Genomic DNA, 22,246 nt, shown 5'->3' with positions numbered 1-22,246 from the left:
AGCAAAAGCTCATGAACGATGGTTTTAGTTGGGCTCTCTTTGATGGATGGCTTTTCCACCACCTCTTAGATAGTACAGCAATAGGTTCTCAAGGCTCAAATATAGCCGGCTTGAGGGAATTTCCATGAGTCCTCTCTTATTTTGAGAGTAGAGAATTGTGTTATTTTGGCTATGCAGTCTTTTTTTGTATAAAATAATTTCCATTAGTCCTCGCTAATTTGGAGAGTAGAGAACTATGTTATTTTGGCTAAGTTCTAGAAGACAGGAGAACATGTGTGGCTGCTATGCAAGACTTGGGTGCTGTAGAAGAGCCATGTAGAGGCAGCACAAAAAGGAGGCACAATGAAGGTAAATTGTTGCTGGCTATAGTAGAGATGTGGGCTACCACATGGTCCATTGTTAGAGGTGGACATGAGCTCTGAAAAAGGGCCAATCTATATTCTAGTATTGCAGATAGTATAACAATAGTATGGAGGATCCATAGGGTTTGGATGACAAGAGAACATGTGTGGCTGCTATGCAGGACTACGCAAGAGCTCCCAGAGAGAGACATGGTGATAGGCTATTATATAAGATGCTGGTAGAGGTAGCACACAAAGGAGGCACTATGAAGGTAGGTTATTACTGGCTGCATAGAGCTGGAACTGGAGGCTATTGAAAAGAGCTTTATATAGACGTTTTTAAACTCAATTTTGGATGTTTCATATTTTGTCTAGGCACTCACATGTTCATTACTACCATGTGGGATGCCTCATGGTCCATTGTTAGAGGTGGGCAGGAGCTCTAAAGAAGGGACAATCTATATGTTGGTACTGCAGGGCTGGTATAACAGACAATATACCAACAAAATGGAGGATTTGTAGGGTTTGGAAGATAGGAGAACATGTGCGTCTGCTATGCAGACTCACAAGAGTTGCTAGAGAGAGACAAGTGATAGGCTGGTGTAGAAGAGGTTGGCAGAGGTAGGACGCAAAGGAGGCATAGAAGCTAGGCTCTTGCTGGACACAACAGAGCTGGAATAGGAGGTTGCAAAAAAGAGCCTTTTTATAGACGTTTTTTATCTCAATTTTGGATGTTTCATATTTTTTCTAGGCACTCACACTACTCTTATTTTTCAATTTCCAAATTGCCTAGCATTCATCCGTGTGTATCTATGATGTCTGTATCAAATGTAGATAGATAGATACATATTGTGGCCTCGTTAAGGAATTGTGAGGTTTATATAACATTATGAGAAGGGCATCACTTGGCTTGTCACTGTGTACTTTAATAGTGACCATGTATGTATGTGCGAATTGGAAATGATAAAAGCATTAAGTAACATGTACAGAGGCGGAGGAGGGGGAGGCGAGAGAGAGGCTAGGAGATTAGGCAAGGAGGCGACAGAGGTGGAGGAGGGTGAGGGAAGAGAGCAGAGAGGAGGGGAGAGAGGCAGCCCTGAGCGGAGGAGGGTGACGGAGGAGAGGAGAGGAGAGGAGAGGGCGAGCGGGAGAGGAAAGGGAGGGCAGTGGAAAGAGGGAGAGCGATATTTCTCGAAATTAATTAGTTTAAAGACGGCATATTTATCGGAGATGGATGAAGCTACTCTTACATCTGATTGTTTGCCATTAAGATAGATGAACCCTCTCGAGAATGACGGGAGCCCCATAGCGAGGTCGGAGGGTGAGTTCCGACGTTGGCGAGTGGCGGTAATTAGGAGAAGCGCATAGCTTGAATCGTTGCAAAACCATAGCTAGCATGAGTTTTGCCTCCGTCAATGCAAGGTTTTGCCCAATACAGTTGCGTGGGCCGGAAGAGAAGGGAATGTACCCGAACGGGCTCCTGCAGGCTTTCCCCAATCCCTCTGCAAAACGTCCTGGGTTGAACTCGCTCGCATCATCACCCCACAGCTCTTTATCATGATGAATAGACAAAATTGGAATCGTGATAGACATGCCTTTGGGTAAGTGAATATCGCCCAGTGTAACATCTTTGACGGCGGCTCTTGCATTAACAACTACTGGAGGATACAGGCGTAGAGTTTCACAGACAATCATGTCCAGCTGCAACACACAATCGGAGCATTGCTGCTGTGTCAAATCCTCGGGGAGAAGTCGCATTTAAACAATAGGACTTGTAACCTACAGAAGTTTCTATAATCTTCAACTATAGTCTATTATCATGCATGATCAGAAGAGGAAAGTGATACCGCTATGACATGAAAGAAACATCTCTATGTAACATTTACCGTTCTCATTTTTGGAAGACAGACTGTTCTTGGAGGTTTCCCCTCGCAAATCTCAAGTACTTCAGCCCGAGCACGCTCTTGCCACAACGGATGTTCAGCCAACAAAAGGATCATCCAAATTAATAGCTTTGCAGTTGTGTCCTGCCCAGCAAAGAAAACTGTCTTGCACGTATCAACAATCTGCTGAACACTGAGCTGTGGTTTCATTCCATCCACTGCAGGTCTCCCATTTTGTTCTAAAATCAGAGTCAGCAGGTCTGCTTTATGTGATTTATGTGTGCTGTCCATTCGTTCTTGAATAAGCTGACGGATAGAGTTGTCCACCCGCTTTTGAACCTTACTCATCTCTCTGAAAGAAGGCAAGGGGATAAACCTGTACAAAAGCTCATCTTTTAGAGCTCTGCAGACTTTTGGCCATGGAAATAGCAATGTGTAAGGTTTTGAGCTACCCAAAAAAACAAAATAGCCATTTCACAAAAACCTGCTCATATGCAATTGATAAACAGGAATGCCAAGGATGAGTTGTGTTACAGTGAGTATGTGCTGCAGTCTAGATATTCAGAACTATATCGTGAGTCAAGAAAGGCAAAGCTATACAACGAGTTACAGGCTATACAACGAGTTACAGGGTGTTAGCAAGCCTCAAGATCTGTTGGAAACTGAAACTGAAGGGTAGAACAAAAGCACAGTGAACGTGTGTGAGTGCTGGAGCGGATCATCTCAAGAGATAGCAGGATGAAGAGGGACTAATTGGCAAGGAGAAAGAAGGCAGCATGATGAAAGGAGGTGGAGGCTGCACGTTGAAAAATACAATGATTTTTCTATTGTTTATTAATTCACTTGAGTTTGCTCATTAGATGCATGGCATAAATAAATGGATTATTTTGTTCTTTATTAATCATCTGGAGTTTGCTCATATGCTAAGGATACTCTTAGGATGGTACCCACTAATAGCCAGGTTCTCTAAAGAAAGTACAATTATTCTTGCAGGAGACTTCAATGCACGAACAGGATCAATGCAAGGCATCAAAACAATAGAGGGAAGAGACCCAATATGGATGGATGAAATAGAAGAAGATAATGAAGAAAAAAGAGGATGAAAAAGGACATAAAATGATGCTAGGGAAATCACTCATATGGGAAGGAAACTCCTCACATTGTGTAGATGCTTTGGGCTACAACTACGTAATGGCACAACAAATTTTCAAAACACAAGAGGGTATACATGCAAAACAGCTCAAGGTTCAAGTGTAGTTGATTATGTGATCACAAACTCACATGCAAAGCACACGATTGAGTACGTCAAGATTGAGGATGAGTCTCTCGAGTCGGACCACAGAGCAATGTCTATAGGCATTAAGGGAACAAGCAATGCTGTGGGGAAAAAACAGAAAATAATTACACATCCCAAGCTAAGAATGGACTACAAAAAAGCACATATTTATGAAAAGGAGATTGAGGCGGCGATGGCACAAAGGCCAATGCCCTCAACATGTCAAGAGATGAGCAAATACATAATATATATGGTATTGTTATTAGTACAAAAATGATTCTCTAAAAGCAAGGGGAGAAGTACAGGGATGCCATGTAATCATTGGTACGACCAGGACTGCAAGGACACAAATAGAGCCTGGAAAACAGCAAATGCAACAGAGGAGGACAAAGCTCGAACATATAGACAGATAGTAAGACACAAGAAGAGGATATATCTCAAGAGCAAACACTTCAAGAGTTTGAAACAAAATCCCAAAAAGTTTTTCCAGAAACTACATGGCAACAAACCCCCAGAGAGGAAAGCACAATGGGAAGACATGATACGATTTGTCAAAAGCCTCTATGAAAGAGAAGGGGAAGAAAAGATCAGCCACAAGTATACCGTCAAAGCAACAGATGGGAGTCATGACGGAAGAAGGCATGGGAAGTCGTCAGAAAAAGCTAGCTAATGGGAAAGCTCCAGACACACAAGGGCTAGTAGCAGAGATGTTAACATGGGGAGGGAAGAAAACAAAGAAAGTGCTTACGAGGCTTATGAGCATGTCTCTAGAGGAAGGGTTTAGAGTCGCAGATAAGCAGAATTATACCGATCCATAAGGGGGGGATAGCACGATGGCAAATAATTATCGAACAACCATGGTAAGCAGCCTAACGGCAAAGTTATATTGCACTATCCTTGAGCAGAAAATCAGCAAATGGTTGGAAGAAGGAGTGAGGGCGCCATCCCAGGCAAGGTTTCGCCCCAAGCACTCTATAGTTGATCATTTGGTTGCCATACGGGCTGCAACTGAAGGAGTCAAAGGTAGGAAAGAGGTTGTCTACTGCTGTTTCATAGATTTCAAGAAAGCCTTCGACACAATACTGCAAAAGGGGCTATGGGAAAGATTGGAAAAGCTTAACGTCCCTCAAGAACTCAGAGAAGCCACATACCAACTCTATGAGAAGGTTCTAGCTGAGTTAGCACAGCGGATCATGTTCCAAGAGGAAAGTTGTAATAAGGAGTGACATAGGGGTTAAACAAGGATGCCCCCTATCACCGACACTATTCGGTCTTTTTATCAATGAATTGGAAGAGTGGATGAGAATACATAGCAAAGGAGGTGTGCAAATTGCAGGATATGCTTTGTTAATGCTTATATATGCAAATGATGTGGTATTCTTCACAAAGAACAGGGAGAGCCTACAAGCACTTCTAGATTGCACTGAGAGAGTTTTGCAAACACTCCGGAATGCAGGTTAATATAGACAAGTCAAAGGTGATGGTCATCTGCACACGTAATTAACAGGTGGATGTCACATTTGGAAGGGAGTCCCTGTGTCATGTGCACGGATTGGTATCTGACGTGTACTATGTACACAGGACTAGCTCAGGTAGCATGGGGAGGCTTAGAGCTAGGCAGGCTTGATTCTGGGGTTGAGTGGCAAGGGTACGAACTATTTATAGGTCTTCGCTATTTTTGGCGCTTGGGGCCCGAGTCTATAAAAGGGGCCCAGAGGTTCAGTTCTCAGTGAGCCGATGGGAGCAAGTTTCGTTCCCATGTGCTAGGTCTGATCCTAGATTGAGTCACGGACGCGCGCCTGCATCTTAGCGTAGCCCAAGGCCCAGTGGCAGATCTAGGGCTTCACAGCGCCACCTGGTGGTATGGGACACCTGGCTGGTTTGGATCTAATTGGGAGTTCGTGCCAGTAGCTCAGCTCGTGGCTCGGAGGGGACATCTCGTGATTCGGGATCACATCCCGTAGATGTCATGGTTGGGTGGTGAGCAGCCTGCTCAATTTCTCACGTGGTGTGTGTTTGTTTTGCAGATCAGAGGTTTCAGGAATGCTGGGACGTGTCAGTTGGTATCAGAGCCAGCTCCTGAGGTAGGAATTTCTGATGCGAATACTTTGGACGATTTCTTCCTCCAGGTATGCCCTAAAATTCGAAATTTGCTGCTGCAAATTCTGGTTGGTTCATGGGTTATCAGGGGTGGACAGGATGTAGGGAAAAGGTAGAAGGAAGAAGGAGAGTGTTTCGAATTTACTGAAGGGTTGATGTGAGAAAGGGATGCACGTGGCAGGGAGAGAGCAGAGGTGAAGGAAGGGGAGGCGAAAGTGTAGCTAAGTGGCAAGGCGAGCAGTTTGAGGCTGATCGGGGCTGCGTGGGGGTCGAAAACGCAGAGATGGAGGCTGTGATTGTGCGCGGAAGGATTTTCGGCCAGGGCAGGGAGAGGCGCAAGGGGCTGGAACAGGGTGCGGCCACCCTGAGGGAGGTGTTGCTTTTTTCGAAAAAGCACCACCCTCCAAAGCTGGGAGGGGGAGACGTTTTTGGAAGCAGGGCTTCCTAATTAGGCTGCCCTGTTCCCTATATAGTTGGACAAGGTTCCAACCTCAGCCATAGCCTTGCGAGGAGCCCTCTTTGCCCTACGACATGACTACGCCATCGGGATTCGGGACAGCCGGCGACAGGCTGCCGTACAGCCTGTGTCATCGCCGTACCGCTTGCGTCAGCCACCGTACGGAATCCTGCAGCAACCCATACCGTACGGTACCCTCCTGCTGACCGTACAGGTGACGCAACTGTACGGACTGCGTCAACGTCCGTACAGATTGCGTCAGCAGCCGTAAAGCCACGTCAGCCATCCGTACAGTTGCGTCACCTGTACGGTCAGCAGGAGGGTACCGTATGGTACGGGTTGCTGCAGGATTCCGTACACTGCAGCCTGCATTGAATTCAGCCAGACTCCGGGGTTTATTGCGCCCGCAGTTCGCCGGATTTCAGCATCTCCTTCCGTCAGCATCTCTTGGGACGGTTTTCCTCCTCACCTAAATGCATGAGGAGGTCCTCTAGGGATATGTTGCTATTGTTTTTGTATATGGCTTGATTGTGGAGGTGCAAAATAACACGCTGCCATTTTGATATTCCCCTCCTTTGCTATGATATCCAGCCACATGTATTGTTTATATGGGTCTTCCTTTACAACCTTGGCTGTTTTTCCCGATGCCATTCTTATGTAGCATGCTATCCCACCAAATCCTCGTCCGCCTATATGTGTTTTTGCATTTCAGATTGATATTTTTATGAATCCTTCAATTTCTGGGGATGTGCTCCCTTCATGCTCCCATGTCTCCAAAATTACATGTATGTCTGCCTCAGCTAGATCCTCTTCCAGTGCAATGACTTTGTCCATAGTCCATCCTCCTAAGTTCCATACTTTGATCTTGAGGGTCTCGAGTCCCTATGCTTGTTTCCCTCTCTCCTTGATCTTTTCTGTAATGACAGCCTTACCATCTTGTATGTATGCATGTTTACCTTCCTTTTTTGGTTTTGTGTTTTTTTCCAACTCCTTGAGCTTTTGGGCATATTGGCTCTGTGTAAGGTCCTCATTAATCCAGATGGAGTGTCCCTTCAAGTAATGTTTGTGGCTAAGTACTTTGAGGCGGGATTGAGTGTCTTGAAACTTCACGATTATTTGCCTTGGTTTTTCTCCTTTCCTGCCTACTCAGAAGGCTTCTTGCCATTTGGTGGATGATAAGTGCATTGTTTTTTGAAAACTTGGGTGATGACTTTCTCTATGTCCTTATCCTCACTCTCTTTTATTCCCACAATTCGTATGTTACTATGTTGAGAGCTTTTTCCTTTTGTTCTTGCATCGTAGAAGCTATCTCATCCAATTTGTTCTTGACCAGATCATCGATAGTGTTAATGATGTCCTGCTTTGGTGCCTCTGGTGGAGTTGGCATTTGTCCTTTCTCTTTCAGCATAATTTGTCCATGCATATGCTGTCCCATTTTCTGTTCCATGCTATTGGGTTTGGCATACCGTGTCTCCATTTTCTTTTGCATCTCAATCATTTTCTGATGTATCTCATGCATTTTATCTTGCATATGTTTGGCTTCTTGCATCAGTGCTGTGTTTTCATTCTGCAGCTGTATTATAACCTCATATATTTGCTTTCTCATTGACTTGTAGAACTTGGCATATAGTGACATATTACTGCAAGGTATTTCTTCGGAGTAAACATCATACGTCTGGGGGTACACATCATTTCTCTCTGCCTTTTTCTGCTGTTCAGAGTATCAATGAAGTCTTGCCAGATTATTTCAAGCATTCTACCTCAATACCAGCATTGGTTTTGGCATCTTCCACAACGTTTTGCATTTGAATCTGAGATCTGTATTTTTGTAGCTGAATTGCCAATAACTCATGTATTGCGCTGATCTGGTTGGCATCTTCTACAGCATTTAGCATTTGTATTTGAGATTCTGGTTGCCTGGTTTGATTCGAGATTCTGCAAGTATTTCGATCTTGTTCATTCTACAGAGAGAGAGAGAGAGAGAGAGAGAGAGAGATGGCATTTGAGGCCAATAGGTCCATCTTGGAGTCGGATGCACATGGAGGTCAAAACGTTCATGCCCTTGAAGTCAAGTGCAAGGATTGTAAGTTTGTTGATCAACATGCAAAACACATTGAAGAGGAGGAGAGGCTAAGCATCAAAAGAGTGGTGGAGCGACGGTCAATCAGAGAATTCCTCTATGACCACGATTAGGTGAGAGTGAGTGGGTGAAGACACATGAGAAGAAGATGAGGAAACGCGTGTAAAGAAAGGAGGAACACAGAGTAGGAGAGTGAGAGAAGAGGCCAGAGCTAGAAGCATGCATGAGTGCTGAGTGCTCATTGTACATGGGGTTTCATGGAGAGATTCCTTTTGTATGGGTTGGTCTTGGAATTTTCAGGATGTTGCAATGGGCTTCATAATGAAAATTGTAAAGGCTTTTAGAGCATGATGTAAAAAAAGTAAAGTACAAGTGTGAGGAATCAAATGACTTCTTTGATCAGCTCAACCGTAGAGCTATCAGCTCAACCCCGAGCACTAGAGGTCACAAGGAAGACACATGGCCTGTAATAATATTACAATGATGTGTTTATGTAGGCTAGACTTACCTTAATTATGCTAGTCTATGTTATTTTTCATATCTGGGTTTCATATATAACCCATGTGTTTGTACTTACTTTCTGTGTCAACCCCAAGGATTTATAGTCAAACAAGAGCACAAGGGGTGCAAGCTTAAGAAAGCATTTTATGGGCTCAAGCCTCAAGCAAGTACTACGTCCGCAGTATCATAAGATACATCAGTTTTATTGTTCAATACTCACACCGAGCCAAAGCTGTATATTCGGCATGAAAATTTGGATTTGATCATCGTCATTCTCTATGCGGATGATATTATACTCACTGATGATAGAGACGAGAAAATTGCTGAAGTGCAATCTATGCTGTCTCACACTTTTGATATGATATATTTGGGTTTATTGCACTACTGTTTGGGCATTGAAGTTTGGCAAACCAAGGAAGGGATATTGTACATGTCACGCACAAAGTATGCTAGGAGTCTCTTGAAAAGGTTTAAGATGGAAAAGGTCTCTTGAGAAAGGCCTCTTGAGAAAGGCATCAAGCTCAGTAAGTATGACACCATTGAAAAGTTTGATGGCAGTTTACATGCAACTGGTAGTCAGTCTCATTTATTTGTGCTCTATGAGGCTCAACGGATGTAGTAGATTTGTAAATGTTCTCAGCAGATTCTTAATTGATACTTCTCATAATATCCTCAAGGGTATTGAAAGGATCTCCTAGCTTTACAAATACTATTGAAGAGATCCAATTCATGAGGAGAAGGTTAATCATTAAATGGATGTCGAAGGATTAAATCTCTTGTTGACATTTCCACCTGATGTATGAGGACATAAATCTATCAGAAAAGGGAAAGAATGTTACGTCTCTAACAACATTTTCCAAGGCCTACCTAGGATCGGCAAATAAGCTAAGATATAGTTAGATTTAGGATTTATGGATAGTTTAGCCTAGGGGTTGGAAATAGAATAGGCTAACCCAATACAGTTAGAACATAGTCTAACCTGGGTTGGGGAATAACCTAAGGTTGAGACAAGAGCTAGCATTGATGAGGTTTAGATCATGTGGACTAGGTTGATCCAAGAAAAGTAAGGATAATTCAAGAAAACATGGCTTCATGGAGAAGCAAACTATTTGAGGCAGAACTCCCGAAATATGATTTGGATGTTGAATATAGGGGGAGCTAGTCTTATAAATATAAGCTAGGAACTTAGTTCATGGCTTTCCTGGGAGATGGAATGCCTATGGACCATAGGACTTATTGGCGCAAGGAGAAGTAGAATGATAGAAACTGCATCTAGTATGGGACGCATGATTGGTCAGGTCAACCGGTCTAACTCGATCCTGGTTAGGTCGGCTCAGCCAACCTGTAGGTCAGATTAGGGCTGACCTGCTGGTCGGTCCTTATCGCCAGCCCCTGCTGGCAGACCAGGCTAGCTGGGGGCCTATAAAAGGCTCCTCCCCCCCTTTCACTCTTTGGTGTCTTCCTATGGATTCCCTTGGAGCATTCTCTCTCCTGAGCGTGAGTTGTATTCCTAGATATACAGTTGCTATTGCCTCACTATTGTGTCATTTTCTCTCTGTCTTTCTTGCATTCTTTCGCACACACTTCATTCTAAAAGAATTTTGTGGTCTCTTCCTCTTGGGGACTGTGAGGCCCTAGCTCATTGCATTCTATTTTGTTTCTATGTTTTGGTTTTATAATGATACTGGGCCTTTTTAAAGGCAAATATGTAAGGAAAAACAATTCATTTTGGAAAAATCTTGTATGAGAGAGTTGGAGACAGTTTTGATGCATTGTGATTTACATGGTCTAATTGTTTGGATGGTCAAATGATGGTCTAAAGATCAAGAAAAAGAACTTTGCACTGGTTGTTTTGCCCAGATTTCCATACTCGATTTTTAAAATGCAGATTTGAGGCTAAGACGGCGGGTTTTGGCACAAAGAGATGAAGACCAAACATGTAAGAAATTGAATCTCAGTTAAAACTCGGCTTGTTAATTGCTTCAAGATTCCGTACTGATGGCAAGATATGGGCCTTTGAACAAGGCTATTTTTTCAATGTTTGGAAGAAAAAGAGAGAAAAAGAACTTGCTAAATCAAGGTGATAGCTTTATTTCTAGAAATCAGGCTAGGATTCACACATAAAAATAATTGTTTTATGAAGAAGAACAGTTTCTCTCTCTGCACAAATTCTGGAAGAAGCTTCATTCAGGGATTTTGAAACGAAGTGAATGACGCAAATTTCAGGGTTGAGGTTGAGATCGATATTGAGGTGAGGAGAAGATTTCAAGATTGAGATTGAGATTCGTATTCTACCTCCAACTGTGATTGAGATTGAGATTGATATTGTGATTGAGATATCGGAGGTAGAGAATGGGTGTGGCAGGGCCGTACATCTCTCTTCCTACGAGAAGTATTTCTGAGTAAAAGATTGATATTGGAATAAAGAAACTCCCCTTTTGAATTGCTATTTTATGTGCAATCTCGACTTTTGTAACTGGTCACCTCACAGGGACCATGCCCAACAAATGGCCTCATGGGCCTCAATAAAAGTAATGTAACCTCGTATACAAGAGTGGGACCGCATCCCTGGTCAGGATACCCATACTGTATATAGGCATCCTGCCCCCTTGTCCTCTTAATATGGGGGTCATAGGTGGGTCTGTGACTGATCTACTCGAATATGACCTAGTGGTGGATTAAGTTGCTGAATATAAAAACCTCTATGATATAGCCTGGGAGGGGCACATATTATATAAAGTATTAGATTGTCCTACTGCATAAAAAATATTTTGTTAAAACAACGGAAGTTATGCTTGCTTTCTTTGAAACAGCGGAAGTTATCCTGCTTTGTTTGAAAGAACCATCAGTTAGATGTATTGTCCATCATACTCCATATGAGGTTCAGAAGGGCTAGGATCTGTGGACCTGCTACCCGGCATGATAAGATAAGGGCCATAGCGGAAAGTAAAGTCACGCAGATAATCCAAGTCCTGAAAGATGTCTTTCCCTTTTTCATAGCTGCTTCCAAATTGCGTTTGAGCAATGATATCTGAACTTGCTTGTGTCAATGGTTCTCCTATTTCCACTTCTGCCTGTCCCTTCTGCTCCTTCACAAGCCGCTCCCATTCATTCAGCATTTCCTCTGTGATCTGAATAATCGTTTTTTCTAGCCCCTGAAGCAATGAACGAGATTATGTTCAAATTCTGTGTATTTTATTGTTGTTTATGCGTCATGCCAATTTTGTATGGGTTAATATTTTTATGATTTTATATTAGGCCAACCAATTATTTTGCTCCAGAAATAGAATAATCACAGCATATGCATCCCCAGAATTTCACGAGTACAAGAATCTAAATAACTGTTTTGTTTTTGGGAAGATTCTTTTATCAGTGAGAACATTTGATAATTATTGAACTTTTACTTGATATAATCTAAGGGAGCAAGATCTCCTGCATTCTGACAAGTTCAATTTCAACCAGAGGGGTCCTCATTGATGCATCTATTGGGTTCTACTTTATAGAGTCTAGCCAAAACACATTTGAAGATTGTTTTATCAGTGAGGGGATTTCATAATTTTTAAACTTCATATGAGGGGAGCTAAGATGTTTTGCATTATGATAAGTTCAACTTCAACTAGAGGGTTCCTCGTCGACACATCCAGGGGGGTATATTATATGGAGTCCACCCAAACAAAACATTGAAAGAATGATTACCTGAAGCTTTTCAAACTGAAAGGCAGGCCCAACCATTTTTCTTTGATGCACCCAATCTTCCCCATTTGCTGTTACTACACTTTGTCCAATCAAAGGTTCCATAAACTTCTGCACTGCTAGATAAGGTTTTCCATATGTCAGTGCCTGCTTAGAAGAGAATATTTCTTTCAGCAAGTTTGTGTCTGACACTACAAGTGATGCTTCTGGACCCCACCAAATTAAGTATCTCTTCCCTGCACAAAACTATATGTGTCACAGACCCTGCTAAAGTGATGAAAGCATACATATTAAATGTTGCACAAGCTATTGAAGATTCAATGAGAGAGAGGGAGAGAGTGTTAATGCCCTTGCAAGAGACACTTGACACAAGCCACCACATGAGATCCTGATTGGCAGCTGCAGAAAATAGATTATTCGGGAAGTAAGGAGCCAAGGTTCAGCCTACATAACTACACTGCAGAAAAATGGAACACCCTCAGAGATGACAATAAAAAGGTCTCCAGTCTTCTGGACGTTTATAAGATACTGTTGACTCGGTTATTAAAGGTTCCAAATAGCAGTTATACAAGTAGTAAAACCTCTTCTTCACTGTATTACAACCAAGTGCATACGGAAAAACTTCCTAGTGATGTATCAATTTCTTTTATGCTGGCTTAAAGCTAGGTTTTCATCCCACTTACATGATACATCGGACATGGAGCTAAGTGGAGCAGGTCCCATATAATGTTTGGATCCTACCAGAAATTCTGCTAGACTCTCAGTTTGAGTGACATCAATCAAGTGGAAAGGTAGAGCATTATGTGGATATAATCACAGTCATTGTTGCAAGGAAAAAGGTGCAATGAGAAACACAGCGAGGTTCACAATTGATGTCAGGAACTACCTTGTGCATCAATGTACAAGTAATAAATGGGGTTTTGATAGATCCAGTCCAGGTTATATGACTCCTTGGCATGCATTACCTTGTGCCCAATTGTAAGTTAAACCACGCAGAAAGTATACGCAGTGCTCAGGTCTGGTAAGAACTATGTCACCTTTTGCAACCTTCAGTAACATATCCTCTCAGGTTTATGTATATTATAATCACATATGCTGATTTCTTAATTTCTGCGTTGGCATTGAGGTGCACCAATCTCATTCCATAGCAAAGATATGATGGTGAGATTCTTCAGCCTTTAGCATGGAGCTATGCAGACCATCATCCAATTCTATGAGGACAAATGAAAGTTATTCAGGGACGGCATGTCCTAATGGTGGATATCACTGTGTATCGGAAGTCAAATGGTAGCATGATCTAGTGATGCAATGCTTTGCCTGACATCAGATTTGCAATGAGTTAATGAGCCAGTTCTCTACTCAGCCCAGAGAGAATCACTGGAGGGCTGAGTTACATCAGATGCACATAAGAATACAGCATCAGATATGGAACATGAGTAACTCTTACTGGTTACTGTCATTTTTATTGGGTAGGTGTACCGATACGAGGTCTAGATCAGGCTATGGTTTCCTGATTGGAGGGGATTGCATTTCTTGGATCTGCAGAAAGTAGCCCACAGTCATGTTTTTATCGATGGACCTCTTGGTCAGCTGATGATGGTGGTCGCCCCCTTTCATATGAGGGGGTTGCATCCCCCTCTTCGACATTGACTCCATCACGTAACAGTGTGCATACTAACTGTCTTGGGGGATCATATCAAGACTTCTTTACTCTTCTGCATTCAGCCTGTGCAGTGTCTTGCCAAGGAAGAGATCTCCTTGTTCACCTATTGTTGGTATTCAGATTCAAGAGTTAGTCTTGTGCAATACTCAGTTTCTACTCTTTGTTTGGAATTCTGGAGTATATGGGGTGAATGCTAGGCAATTTATGGCATGCCAGATTTGGCCATGTGAACTGTAGCAGTTTGCAGCTCCTTCAGAAATATAACATGGTACTGAACGTGCTTCCAGTGGAGAACCCTCCAAGGCATGTCAGTGAGGGTGTATTTTGGGAAAGATGCACAGGCATGCTTTCCGAAAGGATGGACCAGTTGGAGCTGTCAGAAAGATGCAGCTCCTTCCAATAAAAGTCATTGTTTTTCCATTCTTTTGAGGAAACAATGAGAGTTCAGGTAAAATAACGAGTGCTAATACCATTTTGTGGAACGTTAGGAAGAGTGATTAATGGATTATAGTTGAATATTGATGTATCTTCCTTGAACCTAGTTCCCTAGATTATCAAGGGTATGCCAATTAGCACCATTTATAATGTGGTTGTTTTTTCTAGCTAGGAACTCGTACGTGCATTCATCTCTTTGTTCATACTTTAGGCTGTTACGATAATTTTTGGCAACAGCTGTTTAACAAATATCTTCTTAAACTTGGTTCATGCGGACTCATGGTTTGAGACCTCTGCAACCAAGGCAAGGCTGTGCCAGCTTTGGCCAAGTGTCCAATAATGAATACAAAAAAAGTAGAGCCTCAACTTAGGAATTGGATGTCTTTGTTCCTATCGTAGCCTGCTACAATCGATAGTTTGAGAACTGTAGTATTTTGTCTTCGGTTTCTTCTTTCTTTTTGTTTATTTGGTCTCATAAGTAACCAAGGCAAAGACTTGTATGACTCGCTGTCAATGCAGCTTCTTGGCTACTCGTGGATTTTTGGATATGTCCTACAAAAGCAACCGCATTACATTAGCTTTCCACCTGGTGTTCTAAAGAAGAACATTCAGAAAAGGTAGGGAACTTTAACGTCACAACGTCACCATATCAGATGGCATGTAGAAAGGAGAACTACAGAACTTGAATATTATTAGTTAAGCATAAAATCTCTCATGTCCCTACCAAAGCGGTAAGCACAAAAAATAGAGATCTGTCAAGGTCTGTAAGTAGGAACGGTGAAGCCATTAGGGGAGTTTTGGAGTCTCAAAAAGGCTCCGAATCAGTGTTTTCAGTGCTCCTTTCTATGGGGACGTTTAGCATTTATGGGTATCGAAAATTCTAACCTATAGTTTAGGCCCATGTCTTCACTCCCACCCATTGATTCGATCTCCATCCAAGCGATACATTCTAATTTGTGGTAGGACACTCCCAACTATTAGACCAAGGTGTAGATCCATGGGATACCATTAAAGGATAGAGGGATCAAATATGGACCCTTAATCAATGCAAAGATCTGATGCATGAGATCAAAAGAGGAGGTAGCTCAATTTTCAGCTATCCATATGAGCTGGCCAAACCAACAAAAGCTACCATTCTGGATTATCTGCTGCACAAGGCTTGTACCTTTCAACGACTTGGATATTATCTTGGAGATTGAGGACCCAACCTCGCTATCAATAGATGAACATTCTCGAGCTCCTCTTCTTTGCTGAAATACTCAACCTTTTTCTCCTCACACTGATCTGGGGAATCAACTAAGAAAACTAAAGCCTAGCCAAGCGCCATCCACCGAGCAATCTTGAATCTTTGTCACAGCCAAGAAGGCCATTAGGTTATGTTGAGCACGCATACAAGGGTTCTTTGAGGATGCCAAGCCGTGGACCCCATGGGTCGAGAGGAAGAACTTACCTGAGCCGTCTCCTAAAGCAGACTTTGAGTCGGTGAGAGCATCGATGCTGATTCCCCCCTCTACCCCAAACAACCCTTGCCCTCTCCATCTAGGGCACATTGCTCAAGTACCTGCCAAAATTTTGACTTTGAGGATATGGGTCCAGGTAGGCCAGGGGATGATATAACCGCCCCCCGCCCCTCCCAACCAATGACCGAGTGGAGTAATAGAGTACATTCTTTGTTTTGTAATGAAGGGCACTTAGTGCACCCAAGGTGAGCTCAAAGGAGGAAGTGCTTTAGTCTCATCGACGGATTTGCAAGAGAATTCAAGGAAGAAGATCAAAGGAGAATTTGCTTCAATCGCAGCCCTCCATTTCTCTCCACCCTCCATTATGCACCTCAATCTCATCCCTTCAATTGATGTTCCATCTCCACCATGGATCGATATAAGATCCATTGGCCCACAATTGAAGGTGCCTTCTCCCTCATTGATATGCCTCCCTTTTGTCAGATTTTGCTAAATTAGATCCCACCAAAGGTGCCTCTCTTCAGCCGCCCACCCTTTTGGGCATCCTAGGCGATTGATCCACCCACCATGCACCTCCATCCAAGGCCAAGCTTGATCAATTTCCGAAAAAGATAATGCTAGAAGACCCTGCCCATAGGAATACTCTAGTAGGGCCTCTTGGTATCCCTTTCTCATTCCATTCCTTATGAGGACCGCAAACCCTCCTTAAATCCATTGAAAAGGAAAGGAATGCTTGGTGAAGTTAGTGTCTTCAGGAACGTAGAATTTGTGCTGACGCTAAAAGGGCTAAATAAGTGCCAACAAACAGAAGGTATACTACGCTGTCCCAAATATTGGACTGCTTTGACTCTGACACGAACAATAGCAAAAGGAAGACCATCGCCTTAAGCCGAAATAAGTCGTCTCCTGTCTTGTCTTGGACGTAATCCTGAACTTCATGTGTTTAACGAGAAAAGATCATATCATCGAGCGACAACTGAAAATACACGAGCCTTGTTATAGAATGTTTTCTGAATAGTCCATTCCAGAATCGCCAACGTCAACCTTCGCTTGTGTATTCCTGTTGGCCTTCTTGCTGGAATGGATAGAAATGGGTCCAACAGATTTCTCACGTACCATACTGTTTCGACCAGGCAAAAAGATCCGGCAAAAGGAGGCCGACGATGTCATGGCGAGGAAAGCCGACATGAAGGGAAGGGCTATCCTGCCGCATGCGAACGATATCCAAGAGGTTGCCGAGGATGGGGAGGGAAGGGGGACCAAGGATACCCTGGGAGTGCATGGCGAGGCGCATACGACGGGGAGACCACCAAAAGTAGTCGAGCAAGAAGAAGAGTTGACGTAAGAAGAAGGCAGAAGCGAAGGAAGAGAAGAAGAAGAAGACCCAAGGGATGATAAGGGAGAGATCCATAGATGAATTGAAGCTTGGGAGGAGCAGGAAATGGATTCAGGAGAGGACGACGAAGACGAAGGTTTATCAACTTATCAACGTGACGGCGGATTATCCCAGAAGATCATTGCTTGCTAGCACAATTGTTGCTGGGATTCCACGTGGCAGCATTGTGAGAAAGGGGTGTGCTTGAGGGACTCGATCTTTGCACGATCCAATGTTTTTTCTGTTGACTCTACAAAGGCCACACTTGTCTTCCACACATGTGCCACCCTCAAGGCCTTTTTGGACTACTTTGCACCCGATTTTCAAAAGTGATCCTACAGGACTGGACGTAAATCTAATGCAAATTTAATCAGTTATGCATGGGATGTTAAAGAGTGCTTGACATTATCTATCTCATTATAAACCAATTTACATGGGAGGTTAAAGAGTAATCAACAAGATCTATCTCAATATAAACCAAAAACATATATTTATCTCATTTTAGACAATTCCCCACATATTTTTTTAAAATTTTTATTTTTATGTAAATATCTCTTACTTTATTCTCCTAACAATGGATTTAATTCTTAGGTGCTTTAGACTACACATCACCAAAATAAATAAAGACAAATCACACATCATGAGTAACCATACCAGTAATAGTACCATATAATTACATTGTTTATACCTTCATTATCCCACATTTTTAATTTTATGATAGTAGATGCTACTGCTGGCTCATGAGCATATCTCAAATTCAACTTGCATTAAAATAAACCTTATTGTATTTGTGATAGAAATGTATGTAGAACAATATGTACACACACACACAGGCGCACACACGCCTACCTTTTAAAAAAAAAGTGAAATCTTATATTTTTGCGTGGGAAGCCTCAGAAGAGGTGAAAACCCACCATGAAGTACAAAAGTAAAAAGATTACAAGTAGGCCGCTAATTGAAAATTGGAAAAATAGAAAATAATTACAAATTACCAGGGGGGGCATCCAAAAGGATATTCGCCACGGTAAGATTATTTACAAAAAAAGTGTTGTAAACTTAACCACATCACCATTAATAAAATGAAGGTGTTTTGTGATTCTTCTTGAGATAAGTAGGCACTTGAAATTTTTGAATCACAGGGTTAGAAACCTGTTGCAAGTGGGGATGGAAAGTGTTGTGGGAAAAAGTAGAGGTAGGTGCCAGATCCAACATTGGTGGGGCATCTGTATCCAACCTAGCAGAGGTATCCATAGTAACAACCACAATTGGAGTAACTTTGCCTCAACTTTGCTCTCACCAATCCACAGTTGGTTCCACAAGGCCGTCATGAACTGGATCTGAAGAAGAGAGATCCACCTGTAGCTCAAAAGATTTTGATTCAAGAGTCGAAAAAGTTGGCTGAGGCTCTACACCAACCAATGAATACTGCTGAACTGAAGAGGGATTCGTGGAAACTGATGGAGAGGAGATCTTATCGGAGAGCAACAAAGAAAGAAAGAACACCGAAATTGTGGGTGCTAACTCACCCAAATCAAGGTAAGCTCTTATTATGTATGTATGGTACAAAGGGGTATATACTAGGCCATTAGCCTTTACCCCAATAACCTCCCACTTAAAGGCCAATGCGCCTTTAAGGCAGAAGATGGGCATCCTAATGTCATCCGACACCCATCAATACTCTGCAATGTGCAAACCGCTTTGAGGAAATACTCTTTGTAAGAAGATCTATAGGGTTCTCATCTGTGTGAACCTTGACAAGCTAGATGTGCTTGTCCTCAATCATCTCTCTGATGAAGTGATACTTCACATCAATATGCTTTGTCTTCGCATGGAAGATAGGATTCCGTGCCAACTCGATGGCACTCTGACTATCACAGTGCAAAACTGGAACCTCTCTTGCAATGCTCAAGTCTCCCACTAGATGAGCAAGCCATATAGCTTCTTTGCATGCCTCAGTGGCTGCAACATACTCTGCCTTAGCGGTAGACAAAGCCGTACATGGCTACAAATGAGAGACCCATGAAACTGCACCTCCAGTGAATGAGAAAACATATCCTGTAGTAGACCTCCTAGTGTCTACATTCCCTGTAAAATCAGCATCTGCATATCCAACAACAGATGTGTCCTTCCTCCCAAAGAAAATGCACATGTTCTTTGTACCATTCAAGTATCAGAAGATATGAAAGGTAAGAGTGTTTTTGCATGGGAATATGGGGCTAAGAACATTCAACATAGTGCACTTGATACACATGCGAAATCTAAAATTCATAAACAATCAATGCTTGCATCTAGTGGAAAGAACTTCCTTGAAATGGGATTTCAGAAACAAAGTGACACATTAGAGGATGAGATTACCAATCTATTTCGTGCCGCATATTTCATAGCTAAAAACAATCTTTCTTGTCGCACATATCCAAATGCATTGGAGGTTGTGAGAGAATGTAAAGCTCCAAATGTTCCAACTCAAATGTAAACAATGATAAATCTTGTGCTGATTTTGTGCATTATATTAGTAAGTCATTGTCTTCCACTTGTATGAGAGAAGTAAGAGCTGCACCTTGTTTTGCTATCATGATTGATGAGTCCACCGATACACCGATATATATCTGTTGAAGAGCATTTGATTGTGTATGTCATGATACCTTTCACTGCCTCCCAATGCTTCTTGCCAGGATTTGCCATATACCTGCTAACAGCTCCCACTGCAAAAGCAATATCTGGATGTGTAGCAACCATGGCATACATAAGGCTTCCTACTGCGGATGCATAAGGTATCTTTGCCATTTCAGCCCGCTCCTCATCTAACTTAGGGTTGTCTGCTTGGCTGATTTTCACATATGGAGGCAACGGAGTACTTATGGACTTCCTCCTCTCCATATTGAAACGCTCAAGTACCTTGCTAATGTACTCTTTTTGTGACAAATGAAGGAGTTTCTTGTTCCTATCCCGAACAATCCTCATGCCAAGTATGTGACTGGCATCACCCAAATCCTTCATGTCAAAGGTCTCATGCAACCTTTTCTTCAAGGCATCCACATCCAAAGTAGATTTCCCAGCAATAAGCATGTCATCAACATATAAAATCAAAATAAGAAGGATGCCATCTGATGCCTCCCATAAAGACTTTTCTGAAGCTTGCATATCATCCGTTCTTTGCCCTGCACAACAAACCCCTCTGGCTGCTGCATATAGACGTTCTCATGAAGATCTCCATGTAGAAAAGCTGTTTTTACATTCATTTGGACAAGCTCCATGTCCTCTCTGGCAACCAATGCAAGCACTATACGAAGGGTAGTCATCTTCACCACTGGGGAAAAGATCTCATCAAAGTCAATACCCTTCTCCTGCTTAAAACCCTTGGCTACCAACCTTGCCTTATACTTAGGCAATGCATCTGTTGGAGACATCTTCAGCTTGTGAACCCATTTGCATGGCAATGCATGCTTTCCTTTGGGCAAATAAACCAAATCCCAAGTAGCAGTCTTCATTAAAGAATCCATCTTTGACTGCATAGCCTTCTCCCACTTATGCTTGTCATTCCTAGACATAGCATCCTCAAAGCATGAAGGCTCACCACAATCTGTCAACATGACATAATCTAGAGATGGAGCATATCTCTGTGGAGGTCGTGAGATCTAGTGGAACGTCTCAACACTTGCTCACCATGAGCATCTTGCTGTCCCAACTAATTTTCCTGCATAACTTGAGGTTGTCCACCTACATGTGGCTCTCCCACCTCACAATCTATGGGCTCTCCATGCCCTGCATCATGTGAAGCAGGTTGTGCATGCCTCTCATATGGTGGTTGTCCATCCTCTTGAAACACCACTCTGCGTATCTCAACAGTCTTTTCTGGCTTCTTGTGCATCTTGTCCTCATTAAAGATAATATCATGGATGCGTACTATCTTCCTGACCTCTGGATCCCACAATCGGTATCCCATTTCGCCTGAATCACCATATCCAAGAAAAATGCACTTCCTTGACTTTGGATCAAGCTTGCTACGTTTTTCCTTAGGGATATGAACATAAGCTTCACAGCCAAATACACGAAGATGCCCATAAGATGGTGGCTTGCTTGACCAAACCTCTTCTGGCACTTTCCCATCTGGTGCCTTGCTAGGCGATCTATTGATAAGATGTACTACTATCTTGATAGACTTAGCCCAAAAGCCATGAGGTAGACCGGCATTAGAAAGCATGCTTATATTCCTTTCTTGAATAGTTCTATTCATCTTCTCAGCAACCCCATTCTAAGAAGGATTCTCAGGAGTCGTCAACTCTCGCTTGATGCCACGTAGCTCACAAAAATTCTTAAATGCATGAGAGGTATACTCTCCTCCATTATCAGTGCGCAAGCATTTGAGCTTCTTGCCCGACTGATTTTCAGCAAATGCTAAGAACTTTTGAAATGCATCAAAGACATCACTCTTCTTCTGAAGAGGATAGACCCACACTTTCCGTGTAGCATCATCAATGAAAGTAGCAAAGTAAGAAGCACCACCCAATGAGACAATAGGCATAGGTCCACACACTGTGAACCAACTCCAATGGTTCAAGCCTCTTCTTGCCCAAAGATTTTTTATGTGAAGACCGTGTTTGCTTCCCATACATGCAATGCTCACATATGCTAAAATTTGAAAAATTAAACATGGGAACATACTGCAAACCAGAAAGTATCTTCATTCATGTCATACTCACGTGTCCCAACTGACAATGCCGCAAAGAGGCGGATGGCTGCTCGGTCACATTGATTACATTATCTCTTATGCCTGACACATGCATTGAGTACAACGTTCCATGCTTGGAACCTCTAGCAATCACAAGTGACCCTTTGCTAATTTTCCATGTATTGTTGCCAAAAAACACATGATAACCATCATCATCAAGTTGTCCCGTACTTATCAAGCTCTTTTTCAGATTTGGAACATGCCTAACATTCTTGAGTACAAATGTAGAACCATTAGGAAGAGACAAGTGGAT

At 42.5% G+C, this 22,246-nt stretch overlaps 1 protein-coding gene across 1 annotated transcript; it reads right to left on the bottom strand.

Moving 5' to 3' along the window:
• Window positions 1–1,552: 1,552 nt before the first annotated feature.
• On the bottom strand, window positions 1,553–17,300 carry LOC147888152 (cytokinin hydroxylase-like). The gene is made up of 5 exons (XM_087393299.1): window positions 17,006–17,300; window positions 12,335–12,567; window positions 11,546–11,793; window positions 2,228–2,600; window positions 1,553–2,042 (listed from the first exon to the last, which is right to left on the bottom strand). The coding sequence occupies exons 1-5, from the start codon at window positions 17,298–17,300 to the stop codon at window positions 1,608–1,610; spliced, it is 1,584 nt and encodes a 527-aa protein (XP_087249425.1). The 3' UTR covers window positions 1,553–1,607.
• Window positions 17,301–22,246: the final 4,946 nt, after the last annotated feature.

Source organism: Dipteris shenzhenensis, chromosome 22 (genome assembly GCF_047967505.1).
Source record: "Dipteris shenzhenensis isolate YYH24624 ecotype China chromosome 22, Dip_SZ_1.0, whole genome shotgun sequence".
Taxonomy (NCBI): domain Eukaryota; kingdom Viridiplantae; phylum Streptophyta; class Polypodiopsida; order Gleicheniales; family Dipteridaceae; genus Dipteris; species Dipteris shenzhenensis.
Note: the sequence above shows the minus strand (reverse complement) of the source record. Positions and strands in the feature narration are given on the sequence as shown.

What these genes read in the sequence shown, in the direction of transcription:
- LOC147888152 (XM_087393299.1), bottom strand. Translation starts at nt 17,300, where the DNA reads ATGGATCTCTCCCTTATCATCCCTTGGGTCTTCTTCTTCTTCTCTTCC. An exon ending in TGCCTGGTCGAAACAGTATG is followed by an intron (nt 12,568 to 17,005) that starts GTACGTGAGAAA and finishes AGTTTTGTGCAG; the next exon opens with GGAAGAGATACTTAATTTGG. An exon ending in TTCAGTTTGAAAAGCTTCAG is followed by an intron (nt 11,794 to 12,334) that starts GTAATCATTCTT and finishes TCATTGCTTCAG; the next exon opens with GGGCTAGAAAAAACGATTAT.